Source organism: Balaenoptera ricei, chromosome 1, assembly GCF_028023285.1.
Source record: "Balaenoptera ricei isolate mBalRic1 chromosome 1, mBalRic1.hap2, whole genome shotgun sequence".
In the NCBI taxonomy this organism is placed as follows: domain Eukaryota; kingdom Metazoa; phylum Chordata; class Mammalia; order Artiodactyla; family Balaenopteridae; genus Balaenoptera; species Balaenoptera ricei.
The window spans coordinates 95,928,596-95,949,150 of record NC_082639.1 but is presented as its reverse complement, the minus strand read 5'-3'; the positions used below and the strand labels follow the sequence as shown (position 1 = coordinate 95,949,150).

The window sequence follows — 20,555 nt, the reverse complement described above, 5'->3', positions numbered from 1 at the left end:
ATACCCTCACCCTCTTTTCCTCATTATTAACCCTTACTTGGTGACCTATTATGTTCCATGGCTTCAACTACCACCTCTACGAAGAGTTTTGTTTTGGTTTTGTTTTTGGCGAAGTGGCCGAGCCCTCCGCAGTGAAAGGGCGGAGTCCTAACCACTGGACCGGCAGGGAATTCCCCGTGCACAGGTCTTAAGTTGATGTCCTACCCAAGCTCCAGTCCTACATTTCTAGCAGATGTTCTTCTGACATCTGAAATGTTTAAAGCCATACTCACCCCCTTCTGATTTCCCTGTTTCTGTGGTTAATATTCCTTTTCCCCTAATCACTGAATTTAGAATTTGTAAATTATCTTCGAATCGATTAACTCCTTTTTTTCCAAAATGTTGTTCGAATTGCCCCCTTTTCGTTTCTACATCCATCACTTTAGTGATTTTACCATTTCAGTCTTCAAGCATCAATTAAATCCTCACAACAGTGAAAACTTATTTTTTTTACACTGAATTATGCCTCAATTTATTCATTTATTTATTTCTTCTATTTTTTGGCTGCACTGGGTATTCGTTGCTGCATGGGGGCTTTTCTCTCTGGTTGCAGTTGAGGGGGGGTGGCTACTCTTCGTTGCAGTACGCGGCCTTCTCATTGCGGTGGCTTCTCGTTGCAGAGCACGGGCTCTAGAGCGCAGGCTCAGTAGTTGTGGCTCACGGGCTTAGTTGCTCTGCAGCATGTGGTATCTTCCCAGACCAGGGATCGAACTGGTGTCCCCTGCATTGGCAGGTGGATTCTTAACCACTGCGCCACCAGGGAAGTCCAGTGAAAACTTACTTTTGTATAACATTTTTACTTTTTAAAGTGAACACACCTTGTCATAATACCTTATTTAATCCTTACAACTGCCTTATCACCCCTATTTTAGAGATAATCTAAGGTTTAGGGTAAGGACTAACCAGTATCAGACTTGAACAATAATTCTGGTCTTTTGAACTCAGAACTAGAACATTTTGCTCCAGACCACAACTGCTGTTTCCTTTAACAGCAGCGACTGCCTGCTGAACATATGTCTAGCTCCTTACCCTGCTATTCAAGGCTTTCCAGCAGAATTTTTCACTGTTCCCATAGGCAGACTTCAAGCTTCAGCTGTGAAAACACTGTTCAGTGCTCTTCAAATGTACTCTTTGCTTTCATATTTTGCTCATGCCATCCTCTTTTGGAGATAACTTTGTCTCCTCATCTTTTCACTGGATGGAAACCACTCCAATTGTGTCATGCTCTGAAAGATAAGTCTTTCATTCCCTGTCACTCTCGGAGTTTAAGAATAAAGAAATCACAGTTGAAGAACTGGGAAGAGTGATTAGTTGTCAACTTATTATTTCAAAGGGCAGTGATAGTCCACAGTATCTTACTGTTTCTTCTTTTTCCATGTGTCTGTCTTTCTTCTTCCTACTCTTTCTTCCCATTCTTACATTTATTTCCTTCCTTCTTTCTCCTTCCACCATATTTTTTCATTTCCAGGTTTTAAAAAGTATTTTACCAGGAATTCCCTGGCGGTCCAGTGGTTTAGGACTCTGCGCTTTCACCGCCAAGGGCGAGGGAAGCCAGGTGCCGTGGCCAAAAAAAAAAACTTTTTTTTTTACCTTTTTTATTGAGTAAAGTGAGTCTCACCAGATTTTTATTTCAAAATTAGTTATACCAAGAATTTCATATTTTAAAAAATTATATTCTGCTTTCTTTCTGTAAAATTGGGTCATAATGGTTGCTCCTTTCTAGGGTTGTTGAAGGATTAAATAAATTACTATTTACAACAATATCTGGCGTGAAGTAAGTGCTCCATAAATCTTAGCTATCACTGTTGTTGTTCATTTGTTTCAAAAATATTTACACACTTTGCTAAATTTTGCAGGCGTAGAGGCAAAAAACGAGTCCCTGTCCTCAGGGTACAAACTATATTGGGGAAGATAGATGAATAAACACATTTTAGTAGAGCACAGGCATTGTATGTGTAAAGACGTTATCTTTGATCTTCACAACTGTTTTGCAGAATAGTTTTTTGGTGAGAAATCTGAGGCTCAAAGAAGGCACATGGGTGAGATCACAGAGCTAGTCTGTCTGACTTCAAAGCTCCCTTCCCCTTGTTATCACACTGCCTCAAATTAGGATGCTGTCCATTGATATTGATCTTTGACGATTTTGTTCCAAGCATTAGTGTTTCTGTTGTCCTGAAAAGCCCCAAAGCCTCACACCAAAGCCTGGGTCACTGTCTCTCGCAGCCCAAATGCAAGGGATAAATAGAGCCCCACTGCATGGGGACTCAATTCGGACAGTCCTTCCTCAGTTCATTTCAGCCTCCACTGGAGGACGGGCAGTTGTTGCCAAACGCCTGTCAGTCAAGAACAGTTGCCCGTTTGTTAGGGTTGTTGCAGTCCCTGTGGCAAACACTAATCAGTCATGGGGACCATGACTATGGGATTGTGGCTTAACCAAAGAGTAAGTTCAGTCCCAAAGGCACAGCTTGCAACAATAGCTTCATTGAATTACAACATATTTGAAAAGGGATGTCAAACAAGCATTAATTTATGCTACAAATATTTGTTCCGGGAGTCTGAGGAATGTGCTAGCCTTTGGGAGCTCAAAGGTGAATAAGAAACAGACCCTTTTCTTAGTAAGTTTTAAGATTTAGTGTACGAGACAAGCTGTGTGTATAAGTAATCAGAAAATACATTAGAAAGAAGTGTTGAAGGAAAATGAAAAGTAAGTGCTGGTGGGAGTGTAGGAGAGAAAGTGCTTTCAGCTGGAGCACTCAGGGAAGGCTTGATGGAGGAGCAGACATGTTAGCTGGGCCTGAAAGGCATATAGCATTTCAACAGAAAAGAAAGGTATCCTAGTGGGAAAGGAGTAGTGTAACCATAGGCTTGAAGATGGTATAAGTTTGGGGCACAGCCCACTTTCCCCTTCCTCATTCACTGCCTAACTCCATTCATCTCTCAGTTCTCAGCTCAAATGTTATTTGCACAAGGAAGTCTTCTCTGACCTTCTTGGGTCCCCTTTCCCCATCATAATCTTCCAAGGCATACAATATCTATTTTATTCATGTCTCCCTGCTACATTGTAAGGTTCATGAACCCTGAACTGTGTATTTATGTTGTCATTTTATCAACAGTCCCATAGCAAGTGCTGTTCAGGTGCTTGATAAATATTTGTTGCATGAATAATTGAAAGTGGCCTTGTGGAACTGGATTATAGAGTTCATGAAGGTAATGCTGAAAAGTAATTTATTGTAGTAGGTATTTATTGAGAAAAATCCATATATAAGTGGACCTACACAGTTCAAACCTATGTTGTTCAAGAGTCAACTGTATAGTCTTCCCTTCCTCCTCCCTCACTTCCTCTTCATTTTTCTTCTTTTATCTTTTTCTGCCTCTTGGACCGTTTCTTCTCTCTCTGTCCCGTGATGTACTCTTTCTGAGGATCTGCCCGTTGCCTCCCTTCTCTCACTTTTGTTTCTGTGCAGTGTTTAAACTATTGCCCCCGTGTTGATGTCTCCCATGCCATTTTCTCTAGTCCTGATTTCTCTGGATTTCCAGACCTGCACCTCCATCTGTCTACAGGACACCTCTAGACTCTCACACTCACACTGAACTCATTTCCTTCCCTCCCCAGTTGCTTTTCCATTTTACTTTCTAATTCATATTAATAGCATTCCATCTGGATATAAACCTCTCTCTCCATAGCTCTCAGATTCATCCAGACACAAAGTCCTGTGATTTCTGCTCCTAAAATTCCTTCGTCTTAATTCATGTTCTAATCAGCTCTCATCCTAGGTGGTCTCCCTGCTGAAGTGATCTTTTTTTTAAAGATGGGTCATGTGACTCTTCTGCTTAAAGACCTCCCAGGCACTCTGCACTTTGAATGAAGTTCAGTCTCTGAAGAGAATATTCAAGGCCTTTCACAAACTCAAACTCCAGTTTCATTCCAACCTCATTTTCTGCATCTCCACCCAACAAACTTGACTCTGGCAACCCACCTGAAACATCCTCTAGAAGCACACCATGACTTTTCACTCTCTGGGCTTTATTTCTGCTCTGCTCACAACACTGCATTTTTTTTTTTTCCCTTTACATTTTGGATCTCAGGCTCAGAATGTTGAATTATTCACACTCCACAGTTCATGCCATACTATTGTAACTGACCCTTCCCAAGTCCTTCACTTGTTATGTATCTTATGCATTCTCTTTATCCCTATTCTTATGTCTCCTACCCTGTAACCTTCCTAATGTATTTTATGTCTATGCTTTTTTTATATGTTCCTGTAAAATATGTATTTTTCATGTGTATATGTGTTTAATATACATAAATGGTCTTTTGTTATAGATCTCATATTTCTTACTTTTTAAATTTAGCACTATGTTTCTAAGCTCTATCCATGTTGCTAGTCTATTGCTTCTGATTGTTGTATAGTACACCTTGGTATACATCCAGCACATTTTACCTATCCATTCCCCTGATAATGGACACTGTGAATATTTTATACCTGATTCCCTGGACAAGGCCAGTGTTTCATTACTACATAACATAGCAGTTCTCAACCCTTTCAGACCCAACAAACCTCCTTAAATAACAAATATAATGTCTCCTTTATTATTCTGAAATGAAATTCACAAATAATATAACCTACTATGGTAGGCAGCCTCTCAGATAGCCCCCAATGATGTCTGCCTCCTGGTATTCTCCTCCTTGTGTAATCCCCTCTTCTTGAGTGTGGGCTGCATTTATTGATTTCTAGTGAATAGCATAGGGCAAAAATGATGGGATGTCACTTCCAAGGTTAGGTTACCAAAAAAACTGTGTTCTTGGGTGTTCTTCCTGGTTCTTTCCCTCACCTGCTCTGAGAGAAGCCAGCTGCCCTAGGAAGTTGACATGGCAAGGAATGGAGGGAGCCCTCTGACAATAGCCAGTGAAGAACTGAGGCCCTTAATGTAACAACCTGAAGTAGCTGAATCCTGCTGACAACAACGTGAGTGATTTTGGAAGTGGATCCTTCCCCATCAATACTTCAGATCAGACTGAGGCCCAACCAACACCCCGACTGCAACATAAGGGACCCTGAGCCAGAGGCATCCAGCTAAACTGCGCCCAGATTCCTCACAGAAACTGTGTGATAAATGTTCATTGTTTTAAACCACTAAGTTTTGGGATAATTTGTTTCACAGTAATAAATAACTAACCTAACTACCCACGTAACTATAAAATATAATGTCCTAACTATAATGTAAAGTAAAATAAAGACAGTAAATTATAATAATATGTGTTTCAATATGTAAATGCTCAGGTATGACTACACTAGGGGGTATAATGATTTCAGATGCTTGCACCTATTTGTAGAGTCACCATGAATGCAGGAGCTAAAATGCAGACTGACTCCAGTGAGTTTTGGCTATCCAAACTATTACAAGTGATACAGCCTTTCATGACATTGTTTCCTGAAATGTTTCACAGCTCTTGGTAAGTTGCAAATAAAACAAAGTACTATATCTCTCCAATTTCAGGGTAGTCACTGTTTGGAGAAAAACTCTCAGCTTTTTCCTTCCCATGTATCTTTCTCCTTTACTTTCACACTGAACACTTCACTTATAACACTTCTCATGACCAAATATGTGGGTCCCCCTCCCCCCCTCCACACCAAACAATTCTGTGACACCAGCTGGGTGTCCTGCAATTTAACTCAATACTGATGCTATTTACCTGGAGATAGCGTTAGATCTCACTGATCAAAGGCTCAGTCCCGCAAGACTCCTCCCATCTTTAGATGCCAATCGAAAGTAGTAGGTCCCCAGGTTACCCACAACTTCTGTCTGACTTGGCTAAAAATCAGAGGTTTCCATGACCTCCTCCCCCTTGGATTTGGTTATTTCCTAGAACAACTCACAAAATGCAGGGAAACACGTTTACCAGTTCATTAAAGGGTATGGTAAAGGATACAGATGAATAGACACATAGGGCAAGGTCTGAGAGGATCCTGAGCACAGAGCTTCTGCCTCCATGAAGTTGGGGGTGCATCACCCTCCAGGTAAGTGGATGTGCCCCCCAACCTGAATGCTCTCTGAACCTCCTACTATTGGAATTAGTAGGCAATACAAGGCAATTGTTATGCCTTGTATAGGCATGATTAATTACTAACTCCGTTTCTAGTTCCTCTCCCCGCTCTGGAGAGGGCTGAAAATTCCAAGCTTCTAATCATGGCTTGGTTTTTCTGGTGACCAGCTCCCATCCAGGAGCCATCCAGGAGCCCACCTAGAGTTGCCTCATTAGAACAGGAGCTGCTTCTAGTGCTCTTATCACTTAGCAAATTACAAGGGTTTTAGGAGCTCTGTGCCAGGAAGAGGGGTGGGGTGGGTGAGCAGAGACCAATACATGTACTTTCTACTATCTCACAGTTGCATTCCTAGAAAATTCAATGTACCTTAAAAGCATAGGAAAATGCTTTGTGTTTATATGTTAACAAAGTTATGTTCTAGGCCCAGCTAATTATGAACAGATTTTTCACTCACAGGAATGTTTACCAGGACATTCAGAAATAGTGTATTGTGGAACAATCTTTCCCTGTGTGACATCATCTCTTGCATTGCAGAACACCTTATATCCCTAGCTTTAGCCTTCTAATGTCCCTGGTTTTCCCAAGCACTGTTCTGATTTAAAAAACAACAAACAAACCCACAAAAAATTAAATCCTCAGTCTAAGGGGAGATAACATTCCCTTGAGAACTGGTAGCGAAGTACAATATCCCCAATAACCAATAAGCTTGGCAATAAATCATAGTGGAACTCTAAGTTGTTGAAACTGTTTAAATACACCCCTGGCTAGCCCCTCAATGATCCAAAGCTTCGCAATACCGAATGAGGAAGCGGTGATCTGATAACGTAGAAGCAAGTTCAAGGTGACAGCGAGATACACGGCACCTAGCCAGTGATTTCCTTTTCGTTGCTAATTTTTAATTCCTTCTTGCCAAGACGTCACCCTTCCCTCCTTTAGCACTGTTATGGTTCCACCGCTGGGCGGGACGCGCACGCTCCACTTCCGCAGGCGGGGTTCCAACTAGGCCCCGCCCCGCCTCCTCGCGTCACCGGAAGTGAGGCCGCGGAAGTAGTAAAACCCGCTCTGTGGGAGGCGGGCGCGCCTTGGAGGTGGCTGGCTGCTGGAATGGCAGATGAAGAAGAAGACCCCACCGTGAGTGACCGCCTCTGTTCCATCCCACTTTTTTATTCAGTCTCTCGGGCACAGTAGCGGAGGCCGAGTAGAGAGTCGGGTTTGTTTTCCTTAGTGAATTCAGCCGAGAGAATCGGGGACTTCACCCCGTGCTAGGCTTTTTGTTCCGATTAATCTTAGGACGCGGGGCAGGAAGAGTAGGAGGGTGGTCCCCTGCCCTTTGCTTTTGGTCCATATTTGCCAGACACCCTTTGAAACACCTAGAGAATCATCAGAGGACAAAGCTAGTATTTGTTAGCCCTCATTATGAACCAACAATTCAACTGCTAACAAAACTATATACTTATTGTAAAGTAGTGGAAAAATAATGGACTCAAAGTCAGGGAACATGGGTTTCAAAATCTCTGTTCTCTGTGAGCAAAGTTATTTAACTTTGAGCCTCGGTTTTCATGTCATAAAATAGGCTTAAGTCTTACTTGAGGAAAGTTCTTAGCACTGTGTAAGCAGTGCTTAGTAAATACTAGTTTTGCTTACTTTGATTCAATATCAACTCTTTTAATAGTAAAACTGTCTAGAAATAGGCCAACTTTGTTGGTTAAAAAAAAGAATGTATGGTCGTTGGAACTGTTCCAGGAGAGGCAGTACAGTTGTTGGGGACATTGTAGAAGCCATTCCTGTATGAGTCTGAAGTTGGACAGGATAGTTGTAAGGCCCCCAAAATGCTAAGGTTTTCATGGTTTTTTGCTGCTTGCTTTATTTAGGCTTTCTGGCATGATATCAGTGTTGAAGATGGAAAAAAATGTTAATTAAAAGTCAAAAGCCGTGCTTGACGTATCTATATATACATTTTAACTTCTAGTTTGAGGAAGAAAATGAAGAAATTGGAGGAGGTGCAGAAGGTGGACAGGGTAAAAGAAAGAGACTTTTTTCTAAAGAATGTAAGTAGTATTTGACAATGATTTTGTATAGATAAAAACTTTTGGGTATGTCGGTTCAAAGATTTATTGTTCTGAATGTGTTTCCTTGTAGGGACAATATTCTCAGACTTGCATATAAATTCTGTTTAATCTGTGAATCATAGATAGTAATAATCCTAACCCCAATTTATATATTTATATATATGCGTGTATACACACACACACACACACACCCACATACTTTTTTTTTTTTAAGTAAAGAGATGTGATCAATGTTTCAATTCAGGGCCTAAGAACATACCTCCATTACTTTCGCTGTCCCTTACCTTTCAGCAGTAGGAGCAGGGACTCCTTTGACTGTAAGCCGAAGGTTCTTTTGGATCCTGGAACAAGTGCTGAGGGTAGGAATTAAATTGGGGCTTTGGACTAAGGCAATGGACAAGGCAGGAAGATGGTGAACAATGTGAGGCAGTCCAGTGGCATAGAGATTATAAGGTTTTGGTTGTCTAGTCTGTTCCCTCAGTAGACCTTTTGTAGCTGCTGCTGCTGCTACTACTGATGATCGAGGCCAGCCCCTGAAAGGCACCGTGAGAAAGTGCTCTCCATCTCCCAGTCCTGATGAGGCGACACATCACCTGGTTTATTTATGCTGCTTCAAATGTAAGCAGTTCCCAAATGCTCTTGAAACTACAGTCAGTATGTCTTTTTTTTTTGCCATTCAAATCCCTTTCTGTATCTCAATTTCTCACCTTAAGTTGACCACTCCTTATTCCATCTCTGATGTTATATACTCCATTTGTACGTGGTTTTACTTACGTTGGCATAAGAAGGGGATTCCTACACCAGAGCATCCCAGAGTGATGACAAGAATTCGGAATCTTCACAGCCTTTTCCTTGTCTTACCTGAATCTTCCTATGCCTTACTGACCAAGATCTGTTCTCCTAGACCTTCTTTTTTAAAAAAAATTTTTGCTAATATAACACAAAATTTCAAAGCATTCACTTCTGTTTGTTTATGTCTTTACAGACCCTTTAACCAAATGCAGTTTACATACTTCCTGTCTAATATGTTTTTCCTTTTTCAGTGAAGTATTTTTCCCTACTGATGAATTCTCCCCATCAGAATGTAAATGACAAGGTATCTTCCTCAAAATATTTAAGGAAAAATATTAAGTTTACAGTGGAGAATCCTGGCAGACATTACTTTAGCCAAGTGATCAAAGTTAAGATCACCAGTAATATATGTTGACATTACATACCCCTGATATGATGCATTAAGAGGTACATCATCACTGTGATTCCCTTTCTAGTAATGCATAACCACAACCTAATCATGAGAAAACATCAGACAAACGCAAATTGAGGGACATTCTACAAGATAACTGACCAGTATTCTTCAGAAGTGTCAAGGTTATAAAAGACAAGGAAGGGCTTCCCTGGTGGCACAGTGGTTAAGAATCCACCTGGTAATGCAGGGGACACGGGTTCGAGCCTTGGTCCGGGAAGATCACACATACCGCGGAGCAACTAAGCCTGTGCGCCACAACTACTGAGCCTGCGCTCTAGAGCCCACGAGCCACAACTACTGAAGCCCGCATGCCTAGAGCCCGTGCTCCTCAACAAGAGAAGCGACTGCAATGAGAAGTCTGCGCACCGCAACGAACAGTGACCTCCGCTCACCACGACTAGAGAAAGCCCATGCGCAGCAACGAAGACCCAACGCAGCCAAAAATAAATTAAAAAAAAAAAAAAGACAAGGAAAGTCTGAGGAACTGTCACAGGACAGAGGAAACTAGGGAGGCATGACAACTAAATATTGTGGGATCCTGAAACAGAAAAGGTACACTAGTGGAAAAACTGGTACAATCTGAATAAGTTCTGTATTTGTACCAGTGTTAATTTCTTAGTTTTGAGAAATGTCTTTGGTTGTGTAAGATGTTAACATAAGGGGAAACTGGATATAGGGATTCGGGAACATTGTGCTATTTTTGCAACTCTTCTCTAAGTCTGAAATTATCTAAAAAAAAGCAAAAAAAAAAAAAAGCAAAAAAAAATTTCAGAATCCAAAGAAGAGAGAGGGGAAAAAATATTGGCTCCTGTGTTTCTTTTCTCCCTCCTGTATCTGGACCTAAAGGCTCTTGCCAGAATAAACCCTAGGGGTACTTCTCTATCCTAGGCTGGCTTCCAGGTCACCCCTTTCTTTTCTTCCGCAGGCCTGGTCTACTGTCTTCTTAGTTCTGCCTGCTTTTGCTTCTCCTAAATAGGAATTATTCTTAATGTACTCATTCCTGCTTTTAGAAGTGTTCTAGGAGTTCTTTCCTTTTTTTTAAACGTAAAACTTACATACAATAAATAGCACTAGTCTTCATTGAACAGCTTGATGAATTTTACATATATACATACACTTGTAACCACCAGTCAGATCAAGATACAAAACATTTCTAACATATGACAGAGTTTCTTAGTATTTATATACCCCTTTGAGAATCTGCTAAGAGTTGATTCTTCTTCCCAGAAAAATGCACACACAAATAATGTATAAAATTTTTACATATAATTTCAGTAGGGTTCCAGGACTTCTCAAAGCTCGTCCATGGACTGATTGGGAGTTTATAGGCTATAGCATAAGAATCCATATGGATCCCATCTGCCCTAAATTACCAAGAAGTGTAATACTGTTGTGGGTAGGAGTATAGACTCTGGAGCCAGATCATCTGGGTTCAAATTCAAGTTCCATCTCACTATCTGTGTGACCTTGGGTAAATCACTTAAACTCTATGCCTCAATTTTCTCATCTATGTAGAATGGGGATAATAGTAGTTTCTACTTCAGAGGATTGTCCTGAGGATTAAATGAGCTTACAACAGTGCCTGGCATGTAGTAAAGGCTATATAAGTTTTAGCTATTAGCAGTTATTTTCATTACTCTGTAGACTTTTCTTCTCTTTTGCATTTTCTATGGTTCCTTCAGATGAAGAGTGAAAGGGCTTTGCTGGCAGTTGCTTTGATCCAGGGAATAAAATGTCAAGATTCTGTATAGTAAACCCTTTGCTTTCTCCTTTTGATTAACCTGTTCTTCCTATAAGAAGGTAATTGGAGCACTTTCTCTCATGTCCTCTTCCTTATGGTAGTATCAGAAAGGATTTTGCCTTCTTTTTTCCAAGACCTCCCCCTCACCTGAAAACACTCCCAGTAAAGGCTAAACCATTGCTACTCATCCTGTTCCTGCTACGAAGTTTCCTACTTAAAGGTATTCTGGGGTTGTTGGTGAGTAGATAATAGAGATTAGGGAAGGAGTATTGATATCAGGGTTCAGTAGCTGGGAGGGAAGGGGAGTTCCTACCTAGGGAAGGCTAGGTAAGAACAGTTGGTTATGAGCTAGTGGTTAATACCCTTTACACCAAAATCCAGACTTGGAGACAAGAACTACAATGTAAATATACTTTTATACCAATATCTTCTATAGCTTGGTTCAGTTCTAATTTGAAAAAAGTATTGGTCAAGTTTGTTTAAACAAAAATGATTGTTCTTTTTACAGTACGGTGTATGATGTATGGGTTTGGGGATGACCAGAATCCTTATACTGAGTCAGTAGATATTCTTGAAGACCTTGTCATAGAGTTCATCACTGAAATGGTAAGTGTTTTTTTTTTTGTAATTGATCTTAGTTAATTAAGGAATAGATTTGAAATTCTAACTTTTAGATAAGACTAGAACTATGGCATCCTTTTGAAATAAGCTTGAGTGCCATTTGAGTGCCTGTTTCGTGGAAGTTACTGGTTACTATTTATCATTAAGGATAGAGAGAGATGTAAGTGTGGGTGTATACACACACACAAACACCCACACACACACATACACACACAATATATTCTACCCCCTCCTCTGAATTTTATTTATAAGGACATAATTATCAGATCCTTGAATAAAATGTAAAATATTACCCATAATCCCATCATCCAACATAAATTTCCCTCTTCCAGTATTTATGTAAAGATACACAGTGTTTTACATACTGTTGATCATAGTAAACATTCTTTTTACTCAAAGTTTTTAATATTTCCTATGTTCTAATCACAATTATTTTAGTAGCTGCATAAAATTCATTCAAATTATTTTCTAATATACTTAACCATTTCCCTATTGAAATTATTTACATATTATTTTTAACTGAGTAGATAAGTTTGAATGACCATACTCATGAAATTTCCCCCTTCTTTGGATATGTTTGCAGGGATGGGAATACTGAGTTTGTTTGTGTTCAGTTCTTATAAATTTTTACCCTGTGTTTTGGATTATTTCCTTTGTAAAGAATAATAGAAGTAAAATTATTGGGTCAGAGAGTGCATTTTTTAAAATCTTTTTCTGCTTATAAAAGTAATATTGATTAAATTTAGAAAGTATTAAAGAGTGCAGGGGAAAAAATAAAAATCTGTAATCCTTCTACCTAGAGATAACTAATGCTGAGATTTTGGTGAATATTCTTTTGTCTTTTTACACATATTTTTAAACTTTATAAAATTGAAATCATATAGTATGTATAGTCATAGAACCTGCTTTTAAACTTAGGTCAGTCTACAACATTTTCCCTGTGTCATCGCATAATTAATATTTTTGATGGCTTCACAATATTAATTGACTAGATGTGCTCAAATTTGTTCAGTTTATTAAATATTTAGTTTCCCTTTTTCAGTCATTAGAAATAATGCTGTGATGAATTTTTGTTTTTGCAGTATGAATAGTAATGGTAGGGGATGAGATTTGATTTTAAGGACACTCACCAATATTTATCAGCTACTGAGATGGACACAAAGTTTAAATGAAGTGGTGGTTACAAAGAAATTATAAAATTATTTTATGCAAATGAAGACAAGCTACATATATCAAAACACACAAAAAGAAACATCAGTGTGAATGGATAAAGAATATGTGGCACATATATACGATGGAATATTACTCAGCCATAAAAAGAAATGAAATTGAGTTATTTGTAGTGAGGTGGATGGACCTAGAGTCTGAAATACAGAGTGAAGTAAATCAGAAAGAGAAAAACAAATACCATATGCTAACAGATATATATGGAATCTAAAAAAAAAAAAAGGTTCTGATGAACGTAGGGGCAGGACAGGAATAAAGACGCAGACGTAGAGAATGGATTTGAGGACACGGGAGGGGCAGGGAAGGGTAAGCTGGGATGAAGTGAGAGTAGCATTGACATATATACACTACCAAATGTAAAATAGCTAGCTAGTGGGAAGCAGCTGCATGACACAGGGAGATCAGCTCAGTGCTTTGTGACCACCTAGAGGGGTGGGATAGGGAGAGTGGGAGGGAGATGCAAGAGGGAGGGGATATGGGGCTATAGGTATACGTATAGCTGATTCACTTTGTTATACAGCAGAACTAACACACCATTGTAAAGCAATTACACTCCAATAAAGATGTAAAAAAAAATTTTTTTAAATCAATGAATTTGATAATTTTAATGTCCTTAGTATTAAAATATGTCTATAAAGCATTGAAACATTGCTAATAACGGTAGAAAGTGGACAAAGGACATTAATAGAAAGACAATTCATAAGTGAATAGCTATAATAATTAGAAGAGAAAGTTTCAAACTCACCAGCATTAAATAGACACAAGTTAAAAGAATAAAATGTTAGATTTTTAAAAAATTAATTGAATTTAATATGTTTCTTTGTAATAGACTCACAAGGCAATGTCAATTGGAAGACAAGGTCGGGTACAAGTTGAAGATATCGTCTTCTTGATTCGAAAGGACCCAAGAAAGTTTGCTAGGGTTAAAGACTTGCTTACTATGAATGAAGAATTGAAACGAGCTAGAAAAGCATTTGATGAAGCAAACTATGGATCTTGACACCTTTTGTACTTTCTGAAGCTTCATTATTTTCTGGGGAAACCATATTTAATAACTATATTTTCCACAGTAAGGTTCTGATATCTAGCCATGTCAATGAAAGATAGAGAACCACAAAGTTTTCAGTCTTTATTTTCATGTCTTCAATTTTAGAGTGTTATTTGAGCCTTTAATTGCCTGCCATCATATTACCATACTTTGAATTACTTACTGGATTTTAATGACCACATGTACGTCAAAGTACCTTGCAAACCATTCAGTTCCTTCTGATTTTTTGCCATTGTAGGCTGTACTGTGGCTGTTTAATATGTGAAATCTAAATGGTACCTTTGATAGCTAAGACATGTGTTTCATGTTTCTAAAGTTTTTAGATTACAGTAGTCTAAGTTATTAAAAGATAGTGAACTGGTTTGTGTTTCTTTTAAGGAGAAAAAGATAGAAAATACAGCCTTTTTAAAGAGTGTTTATTTGTCTTAAGATAATTTGTTTTAATACTCTTCTTTAGATAATGAGTGATTTTTTTGATTTTAATTTTTTTATTTTTTGAGAAACTAAAAGTTTCCTATGAATGCTTCTGTGTTGGAAGACCTATTTGATTTAAAATCTTTGGGGCTTATACTGTTTGTCAGGTTTTAAGAGAACTCATTTCCCCAGGTCAAATTAAAGCTTCTAAATATAAGTGTTTTCAGTAGCAGGAATGGCATTGCTGAAAAAGCTGATGGTAGGATAAGCATTTGGGGCAGTGTTTTATTAACATATTTGTTAGTACTTGTTCATTGTGGAAACGTGTACTTGACTAAGACCATGTGTGGCTATGGAAACCACTTTTGTAGTTCAGCATATACAGGTTTTGTGTGTATTTAGCTTACTGTATTATTCTTGCACTTAGCATAAAGTAAGGATTTAAAATTGCATTTAAGGGGATCATTGGATATTACTGTTTGTGAAACTGAATGTTTTGTGTGCCGCTTATAAACATTATCTATGAATCAGTACTTAGGAAAATTTTACTTAACCTATCAATATAAGGAATAAAGTATGAAAAATTAAAAAGATTAATACTTGAATTTGACTGTGTGATTTATCAAATTTGACTATGTGATTTATCAGCTTTTCTCCCCCATGTAATTCTAGCTGCTTAATGTCACTAAAAACTTTTTTTCCATATTATTCTTGTAATGCTTCTGAATTGGTAATGAGATTCAAGATAGCTGGGGTGATCTTTTTATTTGAAAAAGTAAAAACCAGTTAAAAAGCAACTTTAGTCTAAACTGAAATCAAGACTGAGAGTGGAATAACAAAAAATGAATATCACTGTTTTTGCTAGTCAGGGTCTACTTCACCCTGAAGAAGGACCTGGTAGTAACTGCCATTAGGCGAGTTATACTGGATGCCTGTATTAGTCAGCTTGGGCTGCCATAACAAAATGTCAGACTGGGTGTCTTAAAAAATGGAAATTTATTTTTTCACAGTTCTGGAGACTGGAGGCCTGGGATAAGGTGCCAACATGGTCAGGTTCTGGTGAGGATTCTTCCTGGATTGCAGATAGCTGCCTTCTCACTGTGTCCTCACATGGCTGAGAGAGACCTCTGTTGTTTCTCCCTCTTATACGGCCACCAGTTCTGTGTGATAAGGGTTCCACCCTTATGACCTCATTTAACCTTAGCACCACCTTAAAAGTCCTTTCTCCAATATAGTCAGATGGGGGTTAGGGGGACACAGTTCAGCTTATAGCAGTGCCATTAGTCTTACTATTTTGCTAATGACCCTGGGATTAAGAAGTTTTTTATGGGACTTGGTATTAAAACTTTCTAAAGTTGGAATTGTTAGAACTTACTCAAAAATAGCATAAGCAAAAAAAAAAAAAAAAAAAGAATTTTTTGGCTTCTCCAACTGAAAGAAGGGAAAGAAAGGATGGAGTTGACTCCACAGTTGACTGGATCTAAGAACTTGAAGAGAATCAAGACTCTGCCCATCTTTATCCTAATTTTGGTTTTACTCTCTTAGGAGTCTCATCATGTGTCAAGGGAACATGATGGCTAGCAGTTCTAGGGTTCCATCCATCCAACTCCTGATCAAGGGAGTTACTTTACTTCCTAATACAGAAGATTCCAAGCAAGGAGTGTGGTTGTCCTGGCTCTGGTCATTATTCTTGGGCCAGGAAGAAGTTGTACTGTAGCCTGGATCCCATGCCCCACCTCTTTGGTGAAGAAGGGCTTGGAGTGGGGCTGGGAGCTGGATACTACTATTAGCAAGAAAGGGAAAGAGAAGCTGGGCAGATAGAAATAACAGGTGTACACTGACTCGATTCATGAGCTTACTTATTAACTGAATTCTAACAGTAAGGCAGCATGGCTCTTTTCCAATATCTAGAGCTGCACTATGTAATATGGTAGCCACTAGCCATGTGGGGCTATTTAAATTTAGGCAATTAAAATGAAATTAAAATTCCTCAGTTACACTAGCTACATTTCAAGTTCTCAATAGCCCTGTGGCTAGTGGCTACTGCACTGAACAGTACCAATACATTTCCATTATAGAAAATTTCGGATAGTGCTGATCTATAGCGTTCAGGTGTACTCTACTAAATTAATTTACTTTTTTTTTTAACTTACTATGAAAAATCTCAAGTATATACAATAGTAAAATAGTATATTGAGCCCCCAGCTTCAACAGTTAACCAGCCTTTCGCTAATTTAGTATTTTACCTGCTGGGAGGCGCAGTATTATTTTAAAGCAAATCCCAGATACCACTGTATCATTTCATCTCTAAATACTACAGTATGTATCTCTACAAGGATAAAAAAGCCCAAATACTACTACCATACCCTAGCAAAAATTAACCTTAATTCCTCAATATTCCATCTAATACCTAATCCCTGTTTAAATCTCCTGATTTGTCTCAAAATATCTTTGAGTTTGTGTATTAGTTTTCTACTGCTGCTGTAACAAGTTACTGCAAATATAGTGACAACACAAATTCATTCTTTCCAGCTTTTTAGGTCAGAAGTTTGACACAGTCTTCACTGGGCTAAAATCGAAGTACCAATATAGCTATGTTCCTTTCTGGATGTTTTAGAAGAGAATCTGTTTACTTGCCTTTTCCAGCTTCTAGAGGCTGCATTCCTTGACTCATGGTCCCCTTCCATCTTCAAAGCTAGTAATGTTGCATCTCTCTGATGCTTATTCCATAGTCATAGCTCCCCCTAACCCCCAGCTGGGAAAGGTTCTCTGCTTTTAAGGACCTATGTGATTATATTGGACCCACCTGGAGAGGCCAGGATACTCTCCCCATTTCAAGGTCCTTAACTTAATCACATCAGCAAAGTCTCTTTTACCATGTAAGGTAACATTCACAGGTTCTGAGGATTAGGACATGGACATCTTTTGGGGGCTGTTATTCTGCCTACCATAGTTTGTAACAGGAACTAAACAAGGTGTCGCCCATTGCATTTGGTGAGTATGTCTAAATTTCTTTTTATCTCTAAGAACTCCCCTCCCCCATTTTGTTTAAAGTGAAGCTCTTTCTTTGAAAAAATTCATACCTTTTATTTTTTTTAGCTAGCATGTTTATTAGTTGCTCAAGCAGAGTGTCTAATAGCTACCTAAGACTCACTTGAAACTGTTTTTACTATATTTAAGCTGGTTTTCTTAAGTAAAAACTGCAATATTAATTCCAAGTGTAGAAATTTTTAAATGAGGGAAATAGTTCACTTGGCCTCTCATCAGTGGAGAGAGGTGTTGTCTGGAGAGTCGTTTGGCTGCTTCCCAGGAGGCCTCAGGAGGTTGAGTTACTTGGGAGAATGTATTGTAGTCCAGAGTTTGATTTGCAGCATTGCAGGCTCAGAAACCGATTTCATCAGCAAATGGAGAGCACATCCATCTCTTGGGGTGACTCAGACTCACAGAAACCAAGTTCGTAAGACCAATGTATGCAAATGGATGCCAATTTACAGATGCAAAGTAAAACTTGCATCGTGTGGCCAGCAAATTCTTCCCTTCTCCAGGCAGACATGTGGGAAACTGAAGCATTAATTATGAGGGTAAATCAGAATTTGGGGAGTTACATGAATGCTTTACCTAGAGCATCAGGTAAGATAAGATTAGGGCTGTTACAGAAATGGGAAAAATGGCTCCCCAGGGCCTGAAGCAATACAGAGGGGTGTGTTTCCTGGGCATCTTCCTTCAAGACTGCCTTGTTACTGTCTCTAGAAACTTGGCTTGAGTTTTCACTTCCATTGACAATACCCATCCAAGCATTGTCTGTTTGTCAGCTTTAAAGTGACTTTGCGTGTTTCTACTGTAATTCATTTAAATGCTCATCTCAGAGGTAGTTCAAAGAGGGCAATTTTATTTCTAAGTTCTTCAGGGAAGCTTCATAGTTGCTCCTAAGAGCTGACAACACTGAGCATTGGGCCTGAAAATCAAGAACTTTTTAAGAGCGCTCCCTGTGTCCCAAAACATTCCCAGTTCTCTAGGCCTGATTTTCTTAGGGTCTCTATGCTTCCCTTCTTACCCCAAATAGAGACTGAGGGGTGGATGACCAGTGAGCAAGGTGTTAAATGCGTTGTTGAGGCTTCTGCTTTTCCTGAGTCCTGGTAAATGGCTGCATGAGCTAGTCAGACTGTTATGTTATGGGATAGGATCAAGGAAAGGGTTTTGATATGTCAGACAAGTATTTATTAAGTACCTATTATGCTTGAGGCATAGCACAGATACTATTTTGCTATATGGTATCTGGATAATTGGGATTCTAAAGTTATAGAAATAAAGGAGCAGATTTCTTATATGTTACCAATAGATTGATAAGAGTTTCAGTTTGAACTTTTGTATAAAATCCCAATTCATATGTTATTTGTAGCTCTGAGACTTCTGTGCACATGTTTGCTTCATTATACTTAACACAGAAAGCCTGGTAAACTGTTACGAAATCCTTGGGTGTATTCTTTTAGAACAGGAAGAACAATAGCTAAAACATAAATCATTTTGTCATTTGCCTTTGCGTGGCCATTTTTGATAAATAAATAAAAATTTATTAGGAAAGAACCTACTAGCTACTGACCACACTCTAAAAGAAATACTAATATTATACTTAATATTTCTGAAATTGGGTTTTTTAAAGTATTTTGGGGACACATGAACTTATAATAAGACACCTACCTAGATTTTGGTGAATCTCTGTGCTTTTCTACCATTTTTATAGCAAGTTCTACTAAACATGCTCTCAAGCTTATTACTAGAAACTTACTAACTTTATCCTGAAACACCCATCTGAAATTATGCTGCTTAGTGGGCTTTATGTATTTGTAGGGGAGTAAAATTTGCCACCCTAAACTGTATCTCTTTGGCATGAGGATTATTTTAGGCTGATTATTTGTAAGAAACAAAAGACTCAGGATGTCTTTCTTTTTAACTCCCTTAACTGCCTAGAGAAATTTAGATAAAGGGCCTGGTCCAGGAAGAGCACTATCGTCAGAGATGTCTACACAGAATATGGGCTCAGTGTGGTAGTGGCAGCTTTGCAGGGCCTGGAGACCCAAGTTCTCTTTGTGTCCCACTGTCTTCGCATGGCCCAGCAAACATTTGTTTACCAGACATTTCCCATTTTCCTATAAATTGTTTTCTTTCCCTTTGAAGTCCCAAACTCCTAACCCCTTCTCTTTCTCAGATGGCATATAAGCCTCAATTGCCTAACTTGGTTTTGGGCCTCCTATTCTTTTTTTTTTTGTTTTTGTTTTTGTTTTTGTTTTTTTTTTAACATCTTTATTGAAGTATAATTGCCTTACAATAGTGTGTTAGCTTCTGCTTTATAACAAAGTGAATCAGTTATACATATACAATATGTTCCCATTTCTCTTCCCTCTTGCATCTCCCTCCCTCCCACCCTCCCCATCCCACCCCTCTAGGTGGTCACAAAGCACGGCCTCCTATTCTTATGGAGCCCCCATATGTAGTAATTACATTTGTTTTTTTTTTCTCCTGTTAATCTATCTTGTGTCAATTTAATTATTAGACCAGCCAAAAGAACTCAAGAAGGGTAGGGGGGAGATTTCCCCCTTCCCAAAAGTTGGTGTAGTCAGGCTAATCTTCACTGGCTGGAAACTTTCTCCCAAAACTGCTACAGATGAGATCCTGGGACGTCTGATAAAAGCCAGCAGAAGGTAAAATTTCTCACCATGTCAGCCGCCCAGATCTCTGTCTGCAGGGTCCAGTGAAATCAAAAGTGGTGAGAGTCCTTTTCCTCTCTTTCTAAATTTAGATTAGCAGGAGAAAATGTTTGTGGAACAAGTCCCTTGGGCACAACAACTCTGGTAAAAATTTGGTACATGCGTACTCTCAGTTTTTATTGATCCTTTTCCTCCCAGAGATGGTCACTGTTTTTCCTTGTCTCTGTCTGTTGTGTCGTTTGTCTTGTTCTATGTCTTAAGACCTTAGCTTTATGACCAGTGAGAATATTCTCTCTGGTCTCCACCATCAGGAAGGTGCATGTAACAGCGTGCATTTGGCAGTCAGTCAATCAATCAAATAGACTGGGATTCTGAGCAGCTATAGCCTGTTGGTCAGA

The 20,555-nt window shown here is 38.9% G+C and overlaps 1 protein-coding gene across 1 annotated transcript; it reads left to right on the top strand.

Moving 5' to 3' along the window:
* Window positions 1-7,083: 7,083 nt before the first annotated feature.
* On the top strand, window positions 7,084-15,043 carry TAF13 (TATA-box binding protein associated factor 13). The gene is given in 5 exon segments (XM_059927123.1): window positions 7,084-7,217; window positions 8,056-8,134; window positions 11,651-11,748; window positions 13,820-13,975; window positions 13,978-15,043. Coding segments are annotated over 5 exon segments (480 nt in total). The 5' UTR covers window positions 7,084-7,190; the 3' UTR covers window positions 14,098-15,043.
* The last annotated feature ends 5,512 nt before the right edge of the window (window positions 15,044-20,555 follow it).